The sequence below is a fragment of the Bubalus bubalis genome, chromosome 24, assembly GCF_019923935.1.
Source record: "Bubalus bubalis isolate 160015118507 breed Murrah chromosome 24, NDDB_SH_1, whole genome shotgun sequence".
NCBI classification, from domain to species: Eukaryota; Metazoa; Chordata; class Mammalia; order Artiodactyla; family Bovidae; genus Bubalus; species Bubalus bubalis.
In genome coordinates, this window is record NC_059180.1 from 23,119,601 (window position 1) to 23,144,786 (window position 25,186).

At 36.5% G+C, this 25,186-nt stretch overlaps 1 protein-coding gene across 1 annotated transcript in view; it reads right to left on the reverse strand.

The window, feature by feature from the left end:
• LOC123331500 (phospholipid-transporting ATPase ABCA3-like) overlaps window positions 1-25,186 on the reverse strand; it is a 76,052-nt gene that overhangs the window by 39,687 nt on the left and 11,179 nt on the right. The window contains exons 2-3 of the mRNA XM_044935576.2: window positions 2,115-2,200; window positions 719-974 (exon numbers count right to left, since the gene is read on the reverse strand). Coding sequence (XP_044791511.1) covers window positions 719-974; window positions 2,115-2,174 — 316 coding nt within the window. The 5' untranslated portion in view covers window positions 2,175-2,200. The remainder of the gene's footprint in view (window positions 1-718; window positions 975-2,114; window positions 2,201-25,186) is intronic.

Consider the following 25,186-nt stretch of genomic DNA (forward strand, 5'->3'; position numbering starts at 1 on the left):
GTCATGGTTTATATTTTAAAAATTGATGGGAATTTCACATTAAGTTACATAAATATAACACTTTAATTTTTAAAGACGGTCACTTAGATGACAAAGTATATAGCATCTACCCTTCCCTCCCATCTCAAAACCCTTGAAATGAAAAAAAAAAAAAAGGATAATTTTAAAAACATATAACAGGATAAATCCATGAACACACATATGTAAAAGCATGAGACAAGACTGAAGGGATTCTTATCAAATTTCTGAAAGTATTTTTAACTGTGGGGGACAAAGAAGAGAAATTGGGTGCAGAGTAAGGAGAGTGTAAGGACATAAGAATTGTATAAGTTTTCTATAATTCTAAACAAACACAATCTTACATCACACTTACATAATATATTTTACAAAATGTAAAATCAGTGACCTCAAGTAAAGTTTATGCATCCAGGAGAAAACTACCAAATTTATTGTGAGGCTTTGTGTTCTTTTGACATACTCAGGAACTTACCCTAATTTAAGAAGTACAATCAGAGACAAAGAAGATTTCGAATTATATAACTTGTCATCTAATTCTAAACAGTATATTTTGTTTAGGTGTGTTTGATATTTTTTTACAAAGTTCATAATATTATATTTGAGATTAATGTACAACTTATAAGGGTCACCGAAACATGCCTTCTCTACAACAAATTAATAATCATTCCAAAAAAATATTTTAAACATCACAATTTCTAACCTGTAAGGTTGGCATTTAAATCATCTTTCACTTTCTCAGTAATATTTTTTGCCGCATCACTTCCAGAAGGCACGTAAACCAATTCATACTCCTTTTTCTTATTAGTGAGGAAAGTGGGAAGTTTATTCAAGGGAAGAGACTGGAAAAGAGTAGCTTGTGTAAATTCCCTTTTGGAATGTTTGCGCAGAAGCAAAATCAATGTACAGAAGAGCACTGTCATGGAAATTTCCACAATTAAAGACCCCATCTTCCGTTTCTACAAGAGAAACAAAATTATACTAATTAATTTTAGAGTATTATATGTGTGTATGTGTGTATTTACACTTGTGTACATACATGTATACATTTACATATATATATCATTCAACTTCATTCTACAAAATCAATGGTTCTCTGGATTGTCTTTTTTACCCTTTTCTCATTTCATTATTGATTTTATTGGTTTGCCCTATTGATACACTTCAGATTTAGAAATCTACCTTCAGTCATCGAATGAAAGAGGAAAAATACCCATAAACTGAAATGAAATGAAGGAATTATTAAAATTTTACAAGTAATAAATGCTGGAGAGGGTGTGGAGAAAAGGGAACCCTCTTACACTGTTGGTGGGAATGCAAACTAGTACAGCCACTATGGAGAACAGTGTGGAGATTCCTTAAAAAACTGGAAATAGAACTGCCATATGACCCAGCAATCCCACTGTTGGGCATACACACCGAGGAAACCAGAACTGAAAGAGATGTGTGTACCCCAAGGTTCATCGCAGCACTGTTTATAATAGCCAAGACATGGAAGCAACCTAGATGTCCATCAGCAGATGAATGGATAAGAAAGCTGTGGTACATATACACAATGGAGTATTACTCAGCCATTAAAAAGAATACATTTGAATCAGTTCTAATGAGGTGGTTGAAACTGGAGCTGATTATACAGAGTGAAGTAAGAAAGAAAGAAAAATACCAATACAGTATACTAACACATATATATGGAATTTAGAAAGATGGTAATGATAACCTTGTATGCGAGACAGCAAAAGAGACACAGATGTATAGAACAGTCTTTTGGACTCTGTGGGAGAGTGGTGGGGGGATGATTTGGGAGAATGGCATTGAAACATTTATAAAATGAATCACCAGTCCATGTTTCATGCAGGATACAGGATGATTGGGGCTGGTGCACTGGGATGACCCAGAGGGATGGTATGGGGAGAGAGGTAGAAGGGGGGTTCAGGATTGGGAACACGTGTACACCCATGGCGGATTCATGTTGATGTATGGCAAAACCAATACAATATTGTAAAGTAATTAGCCTCTAATTAAAATAAATAAATTAAAAAAAATTTTATTTTCAAATCCATTAGGCTTTACAGCCATTTCTCAAAGATACCGCCACTTACCTTTAATATGAAATTTTTCCAGAGGAGGATGGCAAACTGGTTAAGCCACAAGGTATCCATTTTACCACAAAAATGAAAGTTCAACACTAAAAAAGAAGAAATTTTCAAAATTTAGATTACCTGCCAAAATGTTGTTTAGTCAAGTAAAATGATTACTTCACTGTTCTACTCTTTTCATCAACTTTAAAAGATAATCTTTTAAAAAGCTTGAAATAAATACTTATCTGTTCTTGTTTTATATTAATTCATTAAATTCACACCTAATGATCTAATATGTAATATTAGACAATAGAGATGCAAAGATCAGTAAATTGCAACTTCATGTTCACAAAGAAAAATGTAAACTGTAGATGCAAAATATTAGTTATTAAAAGGAGGGGGGAATGAACTGAAAGAGTAGCATTGCTATACATACATTATTATATATAAAACAGATAGCTATTGGGAAGCTGCTGTATAGCACAAGGAGCTCAGCTTGGTGCTCTGTAATGACCTAGAGGGGTGGGATGGGAGGGTGGGTTTGGAGGGAGGTTCAAAAGATACATACACACACACACACACACACACACACACATACATATATATACATATAGCTGATTCACTTTGTTGTATAGCAGAAACTAACACTACAGTGTAAATCAATAATATTCCAATTAAAAAAACAAAATATCAATTATTATTTTGACAGATTCTGAGAGAAATTCTCACAAAATATAATGTTGTTAAATATTTACTGCTTATTTAATACATTTTTTGTGCCTTGTTCTATACTAAGCATTAAGTGTATTTAAACAGTCATAATTTTTTCCTCATGGTGTGGATAGTAGGGCATAGTAACCAAAAAGTCTGAGATCAGAAGTTAGTCTTCTTGAGTTCAAATCCTAGCTTTCATTAAAATTATTAACCTACATCTGCTTATCATAAATAAAATCAGAAAAATTATAGTACTTATAAGGTTTTTCCCTTGGTGCCATTTGCTACCATGGCAGGGGTAACTAAAAGGCTATGAACTTTTAATTATCATAAAATATGCATAATATAAAATTTACCATTTTTAGATGTACACTTCAATGGCAGCAATCACATTCACACTGTTGTACAACCATCATAACCTAGTATTTCATAATCTCTAGTCCTTCATATAAGTGGAAACCCTTACCTGCGATAGTGACTGACTGATTTCACTTAGCATAAAATGTCTTCAGAGTTCATCCATATTGCAGTATGTCAGAATTTCCTTCCTATGCAGTAATTTTAACAGTCTCATTGGACTATCAAAGTCAGAATTGACTTCAAGAAAAATAAAGACGTGCTGTGTGTTACATTAATACTAAGAGGTGTTTTAAGTTCCCTCACTTTGTGTGAAAGAGTAGCCAGGGGATATAAAGACCAAAACCAGAATTGGTACTTCTGAACTTTCAGTGGCAGGCAAACAAGGAAGTGAGTGATTTCTGGCCAAAAGACAAAAAATAAGAGTGTCTCAGCGAAACTGAAGGTACTGTGGAGACAGAGGAACAGGAGGAGCTGACTTGATCAGAGATTAAGTGATTCTGATCCTAATTACTGTGCCAATCACTTTGATTACTGAACCATACAGACTTTGCCCAGGTCCCAGAAGGATCTAAAAAGAACAAGAGAATCTTTTAAAACTTCTTTGACATTGCAGCCACAGGCCGCAGAAGTGGTTTGGAATTTGTGGCTTAAACCTAACCAAGAAGGGTTGCCAGATAAAAGAGAGGATGTCCAGTTAAACTTGAATTTCAGATAAATAAGATTTTTTTTTGTTTGGGATATACTTATACTAAAACATTATTCACACTTTATCTAAAAATCAAATTTAATTGAGTATTCTGTATTCTACTTGTTAAATCTGCCAACTCTAAAACCAGATCAATTGCTTACTAAACAGAAGTACTGAGATTTTCCATGGAACTTTAAATAGTACCTGGATTCTCATCATTTAATACACAAAATATCCAAAATACAATCCAAAATTATACAGCTCACAATGATATACAAAATCTCATTTTGCATAGGAAAAGATAATAAATGGATACCGATGATGACATGGCACAGATGTTTCAATTATCTGAAAAAGACTTTAAAGCAGCTACTATTAAAATATTCAAGAGAGCATTTGCAGACTTGAAACAACATTCAAAATAGAAAGCATCGGGAAACAAATGAAAGATATAAAGAAAAATCAAAGACAAATTTTAGAACCCAAAGTAATCAAAATAAAACATTCACTGGATAAACTCAATGGCAGAATGAAGATGACAGAGGAAAGACTCAGTGAACTTGAAGATAGATCACTAGAAATTATCCAGTATGAAGAAAATGGGGTGGGGGGGTGGTTAGAAAAAATTAATAGAGCCTCAGACATACATGAAATAAAAAAAATAAAGCCTAGCATATTACTCATCAGAATCTCAGAAGACAGAAAAGTGTGATGTTGAAAAAACATTTAAAGATATAATGGTTGAAAAGTTCCAAATGTGGCAAAAGATACAAACTGACATTACAAGAAGCTGAGCAGACCTTAAACAAAATAAACCAAAGAAATTTATGTCTAGATACATCATAATCAAATGATTAACACTAAAACAAAAACTCTTTTAAAAAAGACAGAGGAAAACAACACATTATCTATAAGGAGACATAAATTTGAAAAACAGCAGATTGCCATCAGAAACTGATGGAACCAGTAGGAAAAAACCAACATTTTTAAAGTTCTGAAGGAAAAAAAAGCTTTTAACTTGGAATTGGATATTCAGCAAAAAAATCCTTCAGAAACACAAGTCTGAAACAGACATTCACAGAAGAAGGAAAACTGAAAGATTCCACTGATAGCTGGTCTAATCTACAAGAATTATTATAGGAAGCTCTTTGAAGAGAAGAGAAATGATGACAAGGAAACTTGTAACATAAGAAACAAAAAAAAAAGCAACAGAAATGGTAAGCATCTGGACAAATAAAAAATATTATTCTTGACTTCTTGCATTCTTTAGAAGGATATAATATGGGCTAATGAAGTTTACAATAAATTTAAAAATGTAATATGAGAAAAATATAGTATAAGGGGAAAAGAATAAAAGAACCTTTTACTGTGCTGTGCTCAGTTGCCAAGTTGTGTTGGACTCTTTGCGACCCCATGGACTATAGCCTGCCAGGCTCCTCTATCCACGGGATTTTCCAGGCAGTGACAATAGAGTGGGACCTATATGATAATTAGATTTCTGTATTTCAATTGAAGTGCTAAAATGTTAGTTCTAAATAGACTATGGGTTAAGATTATATTTTGTAATTCCTAGTGCAGCAATTTAAAAATGTGTAAATTCACAGTGGGTAAATTGCAACAGAAAGGAAACTAGATAGTAAATTAATTCCACATGAAGAAATAAAGAGCACTAGTAAAAGTTAAAATTTAAATATAAAGCAGTATTAATGGTCTGCAACTCATTTTTCCTATATGATTTAAGAAAACTACATTAAAAAATTATAAAAATCCATGTTGATTTCACAAACAATGCAAAGAAATCCAAGTCTTGAAAATAAATTTAAGGGAAAGAGAGGTAAGTATGAGCAAATCTTTGTATACTCTTGAAATTGTTGGTATAAATTAAAACTAGATTATTCTAGATCAAGACATTGGTTATAATTCACAAGACAACCACTAAGAAAATTCATATATATATATATATATATATATATATATAATACAAATAAAGAAAGAAATTAAAATGGTACATTAGAAAATATCTTCCAAAAAAGAGATCAATAACAAAAGGATACAAGTAACAAAAATGAGATGACATAAAGAATACAAACAGCAAAATGGAAGAAATCTTTCCTTATTGTTAATTACATAAAATGTAAACGAATTAAACTCTCTAATTAAAAAGCAGCAACTGGCATAATGTATATAACAGTTTGAGTCAACTATACATAGTCTACAAGAGACTCACTTTAGGCCCCAAAACAAAAGGAAGTTAGTTAAAGAATGGAAACATATATTCCATGCAAATAGTATCAAAAGAAGAGCTGGGATAACTGTACTAATTTCAGACAAAAATAGACTTTAAAAAATTATTAAGAGACAAAGAAGGACACCATAGAATAATAAAAGAAATGATTCAAGAAGATATAACAACAATTCATAAACATATATGAATCTAACAACAGAGGCCCCAACATATATGAAGCAAAAACGGACAAAATTAGGTGACAAATAAAAATAGAAATAAAAAAAGTTCAAAAACAATATTTGGAGACTTCAATACTTCTCTTTCAATAACAAATAGGACAACTAGAAGATTAACAAGGAATAGAAGTTAATGAACATCACAAACCAGCTAGACTTAATATATATATATAACAATCTAGCCAACAATGACAAAATAGACATTTTTCTCAAGAGCACATGAAACACTCTCTAGGCTAGACCATTAGACCACAAAACAAGCCTCAATAAATTTTAAGAGACTAAAATCATACAAGGTATTTTCTATGACAAAGTAATTTCAATAAAAGGAAATTAGAAACCAGAAAGAATTCAAATTCCAGCATCACAAGGAAATTTGAAATATATGGAAATTAAATGGAATAAATTTGGAATGAAATTAAATGGAACAAATATATGGAAATTAAATGTTGTGCTGTGCTCAGTTGTATCCAACTTTTTGTGACCCCGTAGATTGTAGGCCACCAGGCTCCTCTGTCCATGGGATTTTCCAGTTAAGAATACTGGAGTGGGTTGCCATTTCCTACTCCTGGGGATGTTCCTGACACAGGAATTGAACCTATATCTCTTGTGTCTCCTGCTTTGGCAGGCAGATTCTTTACCACTGAACCACCTGGGAAGCCTCAGAAATTAAATAACACACTCTTAAACAACCAATGAGTCACAGAAGAAATCACAAAAGAAATCAGAAAACAATTTGAAATAAATGAAAACAACAATACCATGTACTACAACTTAAGGGATACAGTGAAAGCAGTTTAGCTGTAAACTCCTACATTTCAAATCAATAATGATTTCAAGTCAATAACCTACACTTCTACTTTAAGAGACTATAAAAAGAAGAGCAAACTAAAACTGCAGATAACAAAAGGAAATATTAAATATTGCAGCAGAAATTAAACAGAGAACATAAAGACAATATAATTTTTTTAAATCCTTGGTTCCTTTAAAAGATCAACAAAATTCATGTCAATGTATGGCAAAAACCACTACAATATTGTAAAATAATTAGCCTCCAATTAAAATAAATGAATTAATTTTTTACAACTGAAAAAAAAGCTTAAATTATTAGGAATGTACACAACTTAAAAAAAAAAAAGATTAACAAAAGTAACAAACTATCTTGACTACCCAAAATAGGAGAGAAGACTCAAATTGCTAGAATTGGGAAAGAAAGAAAAGTCAATTACTACCAATCTTATGGAAATTTTTTAAAAAATTAAGAGTATACTATGAATGATTGTGAGCCAACAAATTTGATAACCTAGATAAAATGTCTAACTCCTAGAAACAAACAACCAAGCAAACCAACTCAAGGATTGAAGATCTAAATGAAAGACCAGATACTATGAAACTCTTAAAGGAAAACATAGACAGAACACTCTCTGACATAAATCACAGCAAGATCTTTCTGGATCCACCTCCTATAGTAATGAAAATAAATACAAATGATAACTAATTAAACCTAAAGGCTTTTGCACATTAATTAAAAATATAAACAAAATGAAAAGACAACCCACAGAATGGGAGAAAATATTTGCAAATGAAGCAATGACAAGGGATTAATCTCTAAAACATACAAACAGCTCATGCAGCTCAATTAAAAAAAAAAAATGGGTGGAAGATCTACACAGACATTTCTCCAAAGAAGATATACAGATGGCCAAAAAGCATGTGAAAATATGCTCAGCATCACTAATTATTAGAGAAATGCAAATCAAAACTACAATTCTGACATAAGTCAGAATGGCCATCATCAATATCTACAAACAATAAATGCTGGAGAGGACGTAGAGAAAAGGGAACCCTCTGACATTGTTGGTGGAAATATAAATTGGTACAGCCACTGCCGAGAATAGTACAGAGCTTTCTGAAAAAACTAAATAGAGCTACCATAATCCCAGCAATCCCACTACTGTGCATATAACCGTAGAAAATCTTAATTACATTCACCTCAGTGTTCACTGCAGGACTATTTACAGTAGGCAGGACATGAAAACAATCTTAATGTCCATCAACAGAAGAACATTGATAAAGAAGATGTAGTATATACATAGAATGAAATATTATTCAGCCATTTAAAAGAACAAAATAATGCCATTTGCAGTGACATAGGCAAAGACAAATATCATCTGATATCATATGATATTGCTTAAATGTGGTCCACTGGAGAAGAGAATGGCAAATCACTTCAGTATTCTTGCCTTGAGAACCCCATAAGCAGCATGAAAAGGAAAAAAGATAGGACACTGAAAGATGAACTCCCCAGGTCAGTAGGTGCCCAATATGCTACTGGAGATCAGTGGAGAAATAACTCCAGAAAGAATGAAGGGATGGAGCCAAAGCAAAAACAACACCCAGTTGTGGATGTAACTGATGATGAAAGCAAGATCCGATGCTGTAAAGAACAATATTGCATAGGAACCTGGAATATTAGGTCCTTGAATCAAGACAAATTGAAAGTGCTCAAACAGGAGATGGCAAGAGTGAATGTCAACATTTTAGGAATCAGTGAACTACAATGGACTGGAATGGGTGAATTGAACTCAGATGACCATTATATCTACTACTGTGGGCAGGAATCCCTTAGAAGAAATGGAGTAGCCATCATAGTCAACAAAAGAGTCCGAAATGCAGTACTTGGATACAATCTCAAAAACAACAGAATTATCTCTGTTCATTTCCAAGGCAAACCATTCAATATCATGGTAATATGCCCCGACCAGTAATGCTGAAGAAGCTGAAGTTGAACGGTTCTATGAAGACTTACAAGACCTTCTAGAACTAACACTCAGAAAAGATGTCCTTTTCATTACAGGTGACTGGAATGCAAAAGTAGGAAGTCAAGAAACACCTGGAGTAACAGGCAAATTTGGCCTTGGAGTACAGAATGAAGCAGGACAAAGGCTAATAGAGTTCTGCCAAGAGAACACACTGGTCATAGCAAACACCCTCTTCCAACAACACAAGAGAAGACTCTTCACATGAACATCACCAGATAGTCAACACCAAAATCAGACTGACTACATTATTTGCAGCCAAAGATGGAGAAGCTCTATACAATCAGCAAAACCAAGACCAGGAGCTGAATGTGGCTCAGATCATGAACTCCTTACTGCTAAATTCAAACTTAAATTGAAGAAAGTAGGGAAAACCACTAGACCATTAATGTATGACCTAAATCAAATCCCTTACAATTATACAGTGGAACTGAGAAATAGAGTTAAGGGACTAGATCTGATACACAGAGTGACTGATGAACTATGGACTTAGGTTAGTGACATTGTACAGGAAACAGGGATCAAGACCATCCACAAGAAAAAGAAATGCAAAAAAGCAAAATGGCTGTCCCAGGAGGCCTTACAAATAGCTGTGAAAAGAAGAGAAACAAAAAGCAAAGGAGAAAAGGAAAGATATACCTATTTGAATGAAGAGTTCCAAAGAACAGCAAGGAGAGATAAGAAAACCTTCTTCAGTAACCAGTGCAAAGAAATAGAGGAAAACGATAGAATGGGAAAGACTAGAGATCACTTGAAGAAAATTAGAGATACCAAGGGAACATTTATTATGCAAAGATGGGCTCAATAAAGGACCTATGGTATGGTAGGTCCATAATGGTATGGACCTAACAGAAGCAGAAGATATTAGGAAAAGGTGGCAAGAATACACAGGAGAACTATATAAAAAAGATCTTCACAACCCAGATAATCACGATGGTGTGCTCACTCACCTAGAGCCAGACATCCTGGAATGTGAAGTCAAGTGGACCTTAGGAAGCATCACTACAAATAAAGCTAGTGACAGAATTCCAGTTGAACTATTTCAAATTCTAAAAGATGATGCTGTGAAAGTGCTGCACTCAATATGCCAGCAAATTTGGAAAACACAGCAGTGGCCACAGGACTGGAAAAGGTCAGTTTTTATTCCAGTCTCAAAGAAAGGCAATGCCAAAGGTTGCTCAAACTACCGCACAATGGCACTCATCTCACACGCTAGTAAAGTAATGCTCAAAATTCTCCATGCAAGGCTTCAGCAATATGTGAACCATGAACTTTCAATGTTCAAGCTGGTTTTAGAAAAGGCAGAGGAACCAGAGATCAAATTGCCAACATCTGCTGGATCATCAAAACAGCAAGAAAGTCCCAGAAAAACTTCTGTTTCCTCTTTATTGACTATGTCAAAGCCTTTGACTGTGTGGATCACCACAAACTGGAAAATTCTGAAAGAGATGAAAATACCAGACCACCTGACCTGCCTCCAGAGAAATCTGTATGCAGGTCTGGAAACAACAGTTAGAACTGGTCATGGAACAACAGACTGGTTCCAAATTGGAAAAGGAGTATGTCAAGGCTGTATATTGTCACCCTGCTTATTCAACTTATATGCAGAGTACACCATGATAAACTCTGGGCTGGATGAAGCACAAGCTGGAATCAAGATGCCAGGAGAAATATCAATAATCTCAGATATGCAGATGACACCACCCTTATGGCAGAAAGTGAAGAACTAAAGAGCCTCTTGATGAAAGTGAAAGAGGAGAGTGAAAAAGCTGGCTTAAAACTCAACATTCAGAAAACTAAGATCATGACATCTAGTCCCATCACTTCATGGCAAATAGATGGGGAAACAGTGGCAGACTTTATTTTTTTGGGCTCCAAAATCACTGCAGATGGTGACTGCAGCCATGAAATTAAAAGACACTTACTCCTTGGAAGAAAAGCTGTGACCACCTTAGACAGCATATTAAAAAGCAGAGACATTACTTTGACAACAAAGTTCTGTCTAGTCAAGGCTATGATTTTTCCAGTGGTCATGTATGGATGTGAGAGTTGGACTATAAAGAAAGCTGAGCACCAAAGAATTGATGCTTTTGATCTGTGGGTGTTGGAGAAGACTCTTGAGAGTCCCTTGGACTGCAAGGAGATCAAACCAGTCCATCATAAAGGAAATCAGTCCTGAATATTCATTGGAAGGACTGATGCTGAAGCTGAAACTTCAACACTTTGGCCACCTGATGCGAAGAGCTGACTCATTTGAAAATACCCTGATGCTGGAAAAGATCAAAGGCGTGAGAAGGGGACAAAGGAGGATGAGATGGTTGGATGGCATCACCGACTCAATGGACATGAGTTTGAGAGAACTCTGGAGTTGGTGATGGACAGGGAGGCCTTGTGTGCTGCAGTCCATAGGGTTGCAAAGAGTCCCACATGACTGAGCAACTGAATTTAACTGACTGACATGTGGAATCAAAAAATGGTACAAATAAACTTTTTTTTACAAAACAGAAATAATAGTCACAGATATAGAAAACAAACTTATGGTTACCAAAGGGAAAAGGGGGAGGCAATAAATTGGGAGATTTGGATTGACATATACATATTGGTATATATAAAATAGATAACTAATAAGAACCTACTGTATAGCACAGGTAACTCTCTTCAATGCTCTGCAATGACCTATATGGGGAAAGATTCTAAAGAAGAGAAGATGTATATACAACGGACTCACTTTGCTGTGCAGCAGAAACTTACACCACATTGTAAATCAACTACACTCCACCCAATAAAAATTAATTTTTAAAGAGACGATAATATAAACAACTTTGAGACAAATTTGATAACCTAGATAAAGTGACAAACTCCTAGAAACCAAGGCAACTCAAGAACAAGCAGAAAATATGAATGACTTATAATAAGAGATTGAATCTGTAATCAAAAACCTGCCAGCAAAGAAAATGCCAGAGTCAGATGGCCTTAGTGGAGACTTCTATTAATGTCTAAAGAATAATTTACACAAATCCTTCTGTTTGATTTTCCAAACATCAACTAATTTCTAAATTCTTTGGCACCCCAACGGAGTGTCCTGCTATTCAATTCAATTTTGAAACTAATTACCCAGAGTTAGCACAGACCCTAAAGGTTAAAGTCTCAGTCTAACAAGGCTACCCTCACTTCAGACTCCAGCCACAATTAGGTTTCTCAGGTTACCCACACTTCTGCCAGGCTAACCCCAAATTCAGGAGTTCCCGCCACACCCCCTCAAGTTCAATAATGTGCTAGACTGACACAGAACTCAGGAAAGTGCTATACTTACAAATACAGTTTATTACAAATAAACAGTCAGATGAAGAGGTACATAGGAGAAGCAGTGGGAGACACAGTGCTTCTATGCCTTCTCCGGTATGCCACACTGCCAGCAAACTGGTATCTTCACCAACCCAGAATCTGACTAGATTTTTTCTGAAGAAGATATTCAAAAGGCCAAAAGGTACATTAAAACAGTGCTAAACATCACTGTCATTCTGGAAATGCAAATCAAAACCACAATGAGCTATTACCTCACACCTGTTAGGATACCTATTATCAGTAAGACAAAAGTTAAGTGTTGATGTGGAGATAGGGAACCTTTGTACACTGTTGGTGGATATGTAAATTGGTACAGCCATTATGGAAAATAGTATGAAAGTTCCTCAAAGAATTAAAATAGGACTATTATATGATATAACAATTCTACTTCTGGGCATATACCTGAAAGAAATTAAATCACTAGGTCAAAGAGATATCTGCACCCCCATGTTCACAGCTGCATTATTTACAATAGCCAAGACATGGAAACAGCCAAAGTGTCCACCAATGGATGAATAAATATGGAAAATGTGGTATGCATATATACACAGAGACAGAGAGAGAGAGAGAAAGGAAATTTTGCCATTGTTGCAATACAAATAGATCTTGAGGGTATTATGCTAAGTAAAATTTCAAACATAGAAAAACAAATACTTTATGATCTCATTTACATGTGAAATCTTAAGGAAAAAAAGCTCATATACACAGAACAGAGTCATGGTTACCAGAAGCAGGGGGTGGAGGTGTTGTAACTGGATGAAGGTGGTCAAAAAGGACAAACTTCCATTAATAAATAAATACTGGGGATGTAATGTGCAACATGCTGACTAGTTAACACCGCTGTATGGTATGAGAGTCAATTCTATAAGTTCTTATCACAAGGAAAAAAATTATAACTATGTGAAGTAATGGATATTATCTAATCTTATTATGGTGATCATTTTGCAGTATATATGTATGTCAAATCTTTGTGCAGTACAACTTACCTAGTATTATATGTCAATTATATCTCAACAAACCTGGAAGAAAAAAATTACGTCTGGGAAAAAAAAGAAAACTGTATAGCAATATCTCTTATAAATATAAATGCAAAAACCTCAACCACATGCTAGCTAACTGAATCCAGCAGAAAATCAAAAGGACTACACCAAGTGAGATTTATTCCAGGAATACAAGGTGTTTCTCATGTGAACATATGAAACATAATACACATATCAAGAGAATGAAGAGAAATCCCACATGACCTCAAATGATACAGAAAAAGCATTTGGCAAAATCCAGCATCTTTACATAATAAAAACACTCAGTGAACTCAAAATAGAAGGGAATTACCTGAATGTGCTTAAGGGTATCTATTGAATACTCTAATATTGTAATGGTGGTGTCTAAATCATTTATAACTCTAGCATAATGGTTAAAAGACAAAGGTATTAAAAATAACAATAGCTAAAATAATTTATTAATAGATACACAAAATAAAAAGATGTAAATTGTGACATTAAAAAAAATAAAAAGTACAAAAGAGAGTTTAAAAATCTAGAACTTTTATATGTATCAAAGTTAGGTCGTTATCAGCTTAAAATTGATTGTTATAACTAAAAGATGTTTTATGTAAACCTCATGGTGACTGCAAAACAGAAACCTATAGTAAATACACAAAAGATACAGAACTCAAAACATACTACTATGGAAAATTACCAAGTCACAGAGGAAAAGAGCAAGAGAGGAAGAAAAGAACAAAGAACTACAAAACAGCCAGAAAAAGCAGTTAACAAAATGGAACGATTAAATCTATTTTTACCAATAATTACTTTAAATGTAATGATTAAATTCTCTAATGAAAAGACAAAGAGTGGCTGAATGGATAAAAAGATTCACTTCAGTTTTAAGGACACACATAGGCTCAAATCAAGGGATAGAAATAACATATCCCAGGCAAATAGAAACCAAAAGAGAGCACTGGTAACTATAAGTCATTGCTATTGTGTAGTCACTAAGTCATGTCCAACTCTTTGGGACCCCATGGACTATAGCCCACCAGCATCCTCTCTCCATGGGATTTCCCAGGCAAGAATATTAGAGTGGGTTGTCATTTCCTGCTCCAGGGGATCTTCCAAACCCAGGGATTGAACCTGGATTTCCTGCTTGGTAAGCAGATTCTTTACCACTGAACCAACTGGAATGCTATAAGTACATCAGATTAAATAGACTTTAAGTCCAAAAATGTAATAAGAGATGAAGAAAGTATATATTATGATACAGGGATCAAGTAACTAAGAAGATACAACATTTATTAGTATTTATGTACCCAACCTCAGAGCACCTAACTATATAAGGCAAATATTTAAAGAACTGAGGGGAGAAGCAGACAGCCATACAATAATAGTAGATTCCCATCACCAGTCTCTAAGGCAGTGTGCATACCTGTGAAAATATCCTGCGGTCATGGGACTGCACACGGACAGCTAGAGCCCACACAACTGCTTGTGGGCCCAGCTCTGGTGATATCTCCTGTCACTGGCCTGTACCACTAAACTCACCTGCAGCTGTCCCTGCCAAATGTACACCTGCACTCATCCAGCCAGGTTCCCATTAAGCCCCCATTGCTGAGCATGTCTGATGTGAGATCCTGCAGCTACAAAATGTATACCAACAGTCAGGACCTCTGTTGTCCTTGGCCCTTGTTACTGACACTGGTTCCTACCACTACATGCGTATCTGCAACCAGCCTCTGCCACTATATAGGCACTGGCTGGTGGCATGCACACACCACCAGCAGCTCCACACAACTGCTGCTTGCCCTTGTATGTAGCCTCTGGACCTAGAGACACCACTAAGGATCCCCACAGCCATTGTAGCCATTGTAGATATCCCACTATGCACACCAAGAACCACAGAGTTGTCACTCCTGCGGACTCCTGTGGCCTGACCCAAAGAGATATCATGCCCCCACCCCTGCCCTGGACCCAGAGCTGCCACGTCCCCCTGCACTTGGCAGTCTGTGACACTACAGAGTCACAACACTCCCATGCACCGAAGATCTTTCATTACCAGAGTCAGTCCATGAAGTCTGCAAGAAGTGACTATTTCTTCAATTGTGCAAACACCTACACAAGACTACCAGAGTCACAAAGGATTGGGGAATCATGACGCCACCAAAGGAACATATCAAACTTCCAGTAACTGACCCCAAATGAATGGAGATAATTTGACTGTCCAACAAAGAGTTCAAAATAATTATTCTAAAGCTTCTCAAGAGAACACAAATGAATAATATAAGAAAATCAGGAAAACAATACAGGAACAAAACGATAGGTTCAATACAGAGACAAAAAAACAATCCCATTTACAAAAGCATCAAAAATAATAAAATGTTTAAGGAATAAATATAAGAAAGTAAAAGATCTATTCATTGAAAACTCTAAGTCACTAAGGAAATAATATGAACATACAAATAAATGGAAAGCTATCCCATGTTCATAGATAAGAAAAGTTATTGTTAAAATGCTCCTACTGCCCAAAGTCATCTATACAATAAATGCAATCTCTAGGTTTCCATAGCCAAGGGATAAGGGAGATGGAGAGTGGTTGGCAAAAGAGTACAAACTTTCAGTTATAAGATGAATAAGTTCTGAGGATCTAATGTAAAACATGGTGACTATAGCTGATAATACTATACTGTATAATTGCAATTTGCAAAGAGAGTAAAATGTAAGTGTTCTTACCAAAAAAAAAGAGAGCAACTTTGTGAGGTGATTGGTATGTTAATAAACTTTAATATAGGAATTCTTTCACAAGGTATATGTAAATCATCATGGTGTATACTTCTAAATAAATGAAGAATAGCAAGGAGAGATAAGAAGGACTTTTTAAATGAACAACAAAAAGAAATAGAGGAAAACAATAGAATGGGAAAGGCAGAGGTCTCTTCAAAAAAATTAGAGATATCTCAGAAAAAATTCTTTCAAGGATTGGCACAATAAAGGATATAAATGGTAAAGACCTAACAAAGTAGAAGCAATTAAGAAGAGGTGGCAAAAATACACAGAAGAACTATACAAGAAAGGTCTTCATGACTCAGATAACCATAATGATGTGGTCACACACCTATAGCTGGGCATCCTGGAGTGTGAAGTGGGCCTTAGGAAGCATTACTACAAACAAAGCTAATGGAGGTGACAGAATTCCAGCTGAGCTATTTAATATCTTAAAAGATGATGCGCTCAGCATGCCAGCAAATTTGGAAAACTCAGCAGGACTGGAAGAGGTCAGTTTTCATTTCAATCCCAAAGAAGGGCAATGCCAAAGCATGTTCAAACTATGTACAATTGTGTTCATTTCACATGATAGCAAGGTTATGCTCAAAATCCTTCAAGCTCGGCTTCAGCAGTGTTTGAACTGAGAACTTCCAGCTAGTTTCGAAGAGGCAGAGAAAACAGAAATCAAATCACCAACATTTGTTGGATCATTAAGAAAGCGAGGGACTTCCAAAAAAAATCTACTTCTGCTTCATTGACTACACTGAAGCCTTTGACTCTGTGGATCACAATAAACTGGAAAGTACTTGAAGAGATGGGAGTGCCAGACCACTTTACTTGTCTCCTGAAAAACTTGTATGTGGGTCAGGAAGCAACAGTTAGAACCAGACAAAGAATAACTAACTGGTTCCAAATTGGGAAAGGAGTACAAACAAGGCTGTATATTGTCACCCTGCTTATTTAACTTATATGCATAGTACATCATGTGCAATGCTGGGCTGGATAACTCATAAGTTGGGATCAAGATTGCCAGGAGATATATCAACAACCTCAGATGTGCAGATGATACCACTCTAAAGGCAGAAGCAAAGAGGAACTAAAGAAACTCTTGATGAAGGTGAAAGAGAAGAGTGAAAAAGCTGGCTTGAGACTCAACATTTTATTTACAGGGCAACAGTGGAAAAACAGACATACAGAACAGATTTGTGGACATGGGGAGAGGGAAAGAGAAGGTGAGATGTATGGAAAGAGTAACATGGAAACTTACATTACCATATGTAAAACAGACAGCCAATGGGAATTTGCTGTATGGCTCAGGAAACTCAAACAGGGGCTCTGTATCAACCCAGAGGGGTGGGATGGGGAGGGAGATGGGAGGGAGTTTCAAAAGAGAGGGGATGTATGTATACCTATGACTGATTCATGTTGAGGTTTGAGAGAAAACAGCAAAACTCTGTAAAGCAATTATCCTTCAATAAAATATAATTAAAAAAAAAAACCCTAAAGATCATGGCATCTGGTCCTATCACTTCATGGCAAATGGAAGGGAAAAAAGTGGAAGCAGTGACTGACTATTTTCTTGGGCTGCAAAATCACTGTGGATAGTGACTGAAGATGCTCGTTCCTTGGACGGAAAGCTTTGAAAAACCTAGACAGCGTTATTAAAAAGCAGAGACAAGATTTTGCCTACAAAGTTCAGCATAATCAAAGCTATGGTTCTGCCAGTAATCATGTACAGATGTAACAGTTGGACCATAAAAAAGGCTGAGCACTGAGGAAATGATGTTTTCAAACGGTGGTGCTGGAGAAGCCTCTTGAGAGTCCCTTGGACTACAACGAAATCAAATCAGTAAATTCTTAAGGAAATCAACTCTGAATATTCATTGGAAGTTATGATGTGCAGCTGAAGCTCCAATACTTTGGCCACCTGATGCAAAGAGCAGATTCACAGGAATTGGAAAAGACCCTGATCCTGGGGAAAATTGAAGGCAAAAGGAGATGGGGGCAGCAGAGGATGGGATGGTTGGATGGCATTACTGACTCAATGGACATGAATTTGCACAAACTCTGGGAGATAGTAGAGGACAAAGGAGCCTGGCAAGCTGCACTCCACAGGGGTACAAAGAGTTGGACACAACTCGGGGACTGAACAACAACAACAACAAAATAAATGAAGACAACTGCCGTTCATGCTAAATTCAATATAGTTAATACGACGTGCCTGCACAAGCAGGCTTCACAGACCCCTTAAAATAAAGTACCCAAAAGCTTAGGTCTCTGAGACAACACACAAAGACCCACAGGAGTAAAAGATAAACTTTATCTCTGTTTCATATGCATGTAGGTTCCAAAGAACAAAATTGAGACTATAAATTTGCCACCTAGAAACCTTCAAGATGGCAGAAGAGTAAGATGTGGAGATCACCTTCTTCCCCATAAATATATAAAAAATACATCTGCATGTGGATAGCTCCTACAGAACACCTACTGAATGCTGGCAGAAGACCTCAGACTTCCAAAACTTTAAGCTAATCTCCACATAATGGGGTAGGGCAACAGACATAATGGGAAAAAAAGAGAGAAGGGGAGACAAAGCAATCAGGAAGGAACCTGTGCCTCAGGGAGGGAGCTCTGAAGGAAGAAAAGTTTTGCACACTGGTAAACATCTCAAGGATGGGGATAGGGGTGGGCACTTCAGAACCTCAAAGGAGAGTGCAGCAACAGGTGTGTGGAAGGCGAATTGGAGAGACTTCTGCACACAGATCAGTGCCTACCAGCACTCCCCAGCCTGAAATGCTTGTCTGCATGCCCACTGGGGTTTGGGGCCACTGAGTGCTGTGGTTCAGAGACTCCAGGGAGAGGACTGGGGTTGATTGCCATGAAAACAGTCTGAGGGGGCCAATATAACACAGCTGAGGAATCCCGGAAAGAGCCCGATACTGCCAGAGAGAGAGATCACTGTCGAGGGGACCCTCTAATTCTGTGCACTCTCAGACAGCAAGACAACACTTTCACAAGTGTCAGAGGTGGGGCGAGACATGGCTGCAGTCTCCAACCCCAGAGGTGGGCGTGATGGCCATCACAGCTTCCACCAAACTGTGAGCACCTTCCTGGGAGCCTGTGCAGCCTGGTACCGCCAAGGAATCCACGACCTGGGGCCAATTCCCCTAGCAGAGTGCATGACCCGTCTTAGGCTGTAGCAACTTATGCAGGCCTCTGCTGCTGCAGGCACTCCTTGCACATCCCAATTGTGTCTGCCATATCTCTCCCTCTCCCCTGAGCAGTGGCTTTCACCCATTCTGGTCTGGGAGGGGAACAGATGCCAGAGGGTGGCCTACAAACAGAAAGCAGAGCAAAACCAAAACTGAGCACCGGGGGCCGTGTGACTAAAGAAGAGGAAGGAAATTCACTCTGGCAGCCATAGGAGTAGCAGATTAAATCCCTGCAATTGGCTTGAGACTGTGGTAAATTGTGGACTTTAGAAGCAAGTACAAGCTAGAATAAGGCCAGCTCTAAGTCTGAGCTGACAACATAGTGCCCATAGCAGATCCAGAGACCTTCCTAGAAATACTGGAGGACTTCCTGAGTAGGCAGATTGACTGGAGCTCACTGTAGGAGAGAGGACACTGATATCTGAGGCCACAGGAAAATATTCTTCTTACTGCCACTCTCTCTATATATATTTTTGTCTTTATCTTTTTTGTTTTGTTCTATTGTTTTTCCTTTTTTATTACTCCTTTAATTTTTATTTTTAATTACTTTTTCCTTATTTATGCTTTTATATTTAAATAAATTTATTTTTTTTCCTATTTATACAGTACTTTTTCATTACAAATTTTTTTACCCACGTTTTTCATTTTGTATTTTTACTAATCTAGTTTTAGTGTTTGTTTTCATTTATGGGTCTGTTTATGGTTTGATTGCTCTCCTTTTTTTGGTTCCTCTTTGTATTCTTTTTTTCCCTCTTCTTTTCTTTTTCTAAGTGTGACTGTGTGCGGTTTCTGTGTGTTTCCTCTGTTTAGTTTTACCTTTATCATCTGTCTCTGGGTTTTATCAATCCATTCTTTTTTCCGTTTATATGCCCTATTCTTTTTTTTTTTTCCCCTTTCTCTTTCTCCCCTGTGCTGTGTGACCTGTCAAGTCTTAGTGCTACAGCCAGGGATCAAGACTGAAAAGCCAAGGTTGGAGACCCAAGCTCAAGATGTTGGACCAACAGAGAACTCCAACCATATGGAATAGTAATTGGTGAGAAGATCCTCAAAGGCCTTCATTTCAACAATAAGACTTGACCCCACCCAAAGGCCAGCAAACTCCAGTGCCAGATGCCTCATGCCAAGCAGGTAGCAAAGGAGGAACACAATACTACCCATTAGCAAACAGGCTACCCAAAGCCATACTATGCTCCAGACACCCCAGGTATTTGCAGTGTCAAGGGCACTGCAGCACTGCCCTTCAGAGAGATGAGACCCAGCTCTACCCACCAGAACTCAGGCACCAGTCTTCCCCACCAGGAAACCTTCAAAAGACACTAATTCAACCTCATTCCCTGGGGTCAGGCTCCGTAAGTAAGAGGAACTATGATCTTGTGGAAAGGAGACCCCAAAGAAAGTAAATTAAACAAAATGAAAAGAGATAGAAAACAGTAGCAGATGAAGGATCATGGTAACACACACACACACACACACACACACACACACACACGACCAAACAAATAAAGAGGAATTAGGCAGTTTACCTGAAAAAGAATTCAGAGTAAGGATAGTAAAGCTGATCCAAAATCTCAGAAATAAGATGGAGGCACAGAAAAATAGAATGGAGACACAGATTGAGAAGATACAAGAAATGTTTAAGTACCTAGAAGAAACAAAAAACCATCAGCAATGAACAACACAATAATTGAAATATAAAAACATAATAAAGGGAACCAATAGCAGAATAACTGAAGCAGAAGAATGGATAAGTGAGGCTGGAAGGTAGAAAAGCGGAAATAACTGAAGCATAGCAGAATAAAGAATGAAAAGAAATGATATAACAGTCCCAGAGACCTTCGGGACAACAATAATCACATGAACATTTGAAAAATAGGAGTCCAAGAAGAAGAAAAGAAGAAAATGTATAAGAAAATATTTGAGGAGATTACAGTGAAAAATTTCCTAACATTGGAAAGGAAATACCCACCCAAGTCCAAGAAGCCCAGAGAGGCCCACACAGGATACACTCAAAGAGAAACATTCCAAGACATATATTAATTAAGCTAACAAAAGTTAAACACAAAAATATTAAACACGGTGACAGAAAAGCAAGAAACAATATACAAGGGAATTCCCATAAGGTTAATAGCTGATCTTTCAGCAGAAACTATGCAGGCCAGAAAGGAGTGGCAGGATATACCTAAAGTGAAGAAAGGAAAAACCTACAACCAAGATTATTCTATCCAGCAAGGGACTCATTCAGGTTCAACGGGAAAGTCAAAAGCTCTACAGATAAGCAAAAGTAAAGAGAATTCAACACAACCAAGCCAGCTTTACAACAAATGCCAAAGGAACTTCTCTAGAGAGGAAACACAAGAGAAAGACCTACAAAAACAAAGGAAAATTAATAAAATAAATGGTAATAGGATCATACATATTAATAATTACCTTAAGTGTAAATAGATTCAATGCTCCAACCAAAACACACAGACTAGATGACTGGATACAAGAACAAGACCTATATATATGCTGTCTATAAGAGACACATTTCAGACCTAGAGACACATAAGACTGAAAGTGTGGGTATGGAAAAAGATACTTCATGCAAATGAAAATCAGAAGAAAGCTGAAGCAGCAATACTCATATCAGATAAAACAGACCTTAAAGTAAAGACTGTTACATGAAAAGAGGAAGGCCATACACAATGGTTAAGTGACAAATTCAGGAAGAAGATATAACCATTATAATTATATATCCACCAAACATAGGGCACCTCAACATATAAGGCAAATGCTAATAACTTAAAAGGAGAAATTGACAGTAACACAATAATGTGAGGGACTTAACACACCACTCACACCAGTAGAAAGATCATCCAGACAGAAAATTAGTAAAGAAACACAGCCTTAAATGACACATTAGGCCAATGGATCTAATTGATATCTATAGGACATTCCGTCTAAAAGCAGTATAATACACTTTTCCCTCAAGTGCACACAGAACATTCTCCAGGATAGATCACATCTTGGGTCCCAAATCAAGCCTCAGTATGTTTAAGAAAACTGAAATTGCATCAAGCATTTTTTCTGACTACAATGCTGTAAGATTAGATATCAATTACAGGGGAAAACAAATTGTTAAAACACAAATATATGGAAGCTAAACAATACACTTCTGAATAACCAAGAGGTCACTGAAGAAATCAAAAAAGCAATTAAAAAACACCTAAAACAAATAACAAAAACACTACTCAAAACCTATAAGATGCAGCCAAAGAATTGTTAAGAAGGAAGTCTATACTTAGGAATAAATTTACCCAAAGAAACAAAAGACCTATATATAGAAAACTGTAAAACACTGATGAAAGAAATCAAAGATGACACAAATAGATGGAGAAATATACCATGTTCATGGATTGGAAGAATCAATATAGTGAAAATAAGTATACTAACTAAAGCAATATACAGATTCAATGCAACCCCTATCAAGCTACCAATGGTATTTTTCACAGAACTAGAACAAAATTTCACAATTTGTATGGAAACACAAAAAACCTCGAATAGCCAAAGCAATCTTGAGAAAGAAGAATGGAATTGGAGGAGTCAACCTGCCTGACTTCAGACTATACTACAAAGCTACAGTCATCAAGACAGTATGGTACTGGCACAAAGACAGAGATGTAGATCAATAGAACAAAATAGAAAGCCCAGAGACAAATCCACGCACCTATGGACACCTTATCTTTGACAAAGGAGGCAAAAATATACAATGGAGAAAAGACAACCTTTTTAACAAGTGGTGCTGGAAAAACTGGTCAACCACCTGTAAAAGAATGAAACTAGAACACTTTCTAACACCATACACAAAAATAAACTCAAATGGATTAAAGATCTACATATAAGACCAGAAACTATAAAACTCTTAGAAGAAAACATAGGCAGAACACTCTCTGACATAAATCACAGCAAGATCCTCTATGACCCCCCTCCCAGAGTAATGAAAATAAAACCAAAAATAAACAAATGGGACCTAATTAAACTTAAAAGCTTTTGCACAACGAAGCAAACTATAAGCAACGTGAAAAGGCAACCTTCAAACTGGGGGAAAATAATAGCAAATGAAGCAACTGACAAAAATTTCATCTCCAAAATATTCAAGCAGCTCATGTGGCTCAATACCAGAAAAATAAATGACCCAATCCAAAAATGGGCCAAAAAACTAAATAGGCATTTATCTAAAGATATACAGATGGCTAACAAATACATGAAAAGATGCTCAATAAGACTCACTATCAGAGAAAGGCAAATCAAAACCACAATGAGGTACCATCTCAGACCAGTCAGAATGGTTGCCATCAAAAAAGTCTACAAACAATAAATGCTGGAGAGGGTGTGGAGAAAAGGGAACCCTCTTACACTGTTATTGGGAATGCAAACTAGTACAACCACTATGGAGAATACTGTGGAGATTCCTTAAAAAACTGGAAATTGAATGACCCAGCAATTCCACTGCTCGGCATACACACTGAGGAAACCAGAATTGAAAGAGACACATGTACCCCAATGTTCATTGCAGCACTGTTTACAATAGCTAGGACATGGAAGCAACCTAGATGTCCTTCAGCAGATGAATGGATAAGGAAGATGTGGTACTTATACACAATGCGATATTACTTAGCTATAAAAAAGAACACATTTAAGTCAGTTCTAATGAGGTGGATGAAACTGGAGCCTATAATACAGAGTGAAGTAAGCCAGAGAGAGAAACACCAATACAGTATATTAATGCATATATATGGAATTTAGAAAGACAGTAACAACTACAACCCTATATTCAGGATAGAAAAAGAGACACAGATGTAAAGAACAGACTTTTGGACTATGTGGGAGAAGGCGAGGTGTGATGGTATGAGAGAATAGCATTGAAACACATATATTACCATATGTAAAATAGATGACCAGTGCAAGTTTGATGCATGAGGCAGGGCACTCAAAGCTGGTACTCTGGGACAACCCAGAGGGATGAGGGAGGGGGAGGGGAGCGTGAGGTGGAAGGGGGGTTCAGGATGGTGGGACACATGTACATCCATGGCTGATTCATGTCGATGTATGGTAAGACCACCACAATATTGTGAAATAATTTGCCTCCAATTAAAATGAATAAATTAATTTTTTAAAAAAAGGAAGTTTATAGTAATGCAAACCTATCTTAAGAAATGAGAAAAACATTAGATTAACAACCTAACCTTACACCTAAAACAACTAGAAAAGAAAGAACAATAAGATCCAAAGTTAGAAGGAAAAAAATAATTAAGATCAGAGCAGAAACAAATAAAAAAGAAATGGAGGCTCCAATATCAAGAAAGGATCAATAATACTAAAAGCTGGTCTTTTGAGCAGACAGACAAAATTAACAGACTGTTAGCTAGATTCATTAAGATAAAAAGGAAGAAGATAAATCAATTAAATTAGAAATGAAAAAGAAGTTACAACAGACAGTGCAGAAATACAAAGGATCATAAGAGACTACTGTGAGCAACTGTATGCCAATAAAATGGACAACCTGGAAGAAATGGACAAATTCTTAGAAACATACAACTTTCCAAGAATGAACCAGGAAGAAACAGAAAATATGAACAGACCAGTCACAAGCACTGAAATCGAAACTGTGATAAAATCTTCCAAAAGTCCAGGGTCAGATGGCTTCACAAGTGAATTCTATTAAACGTTTAGTGAAGTACTAAAACCTATCCTG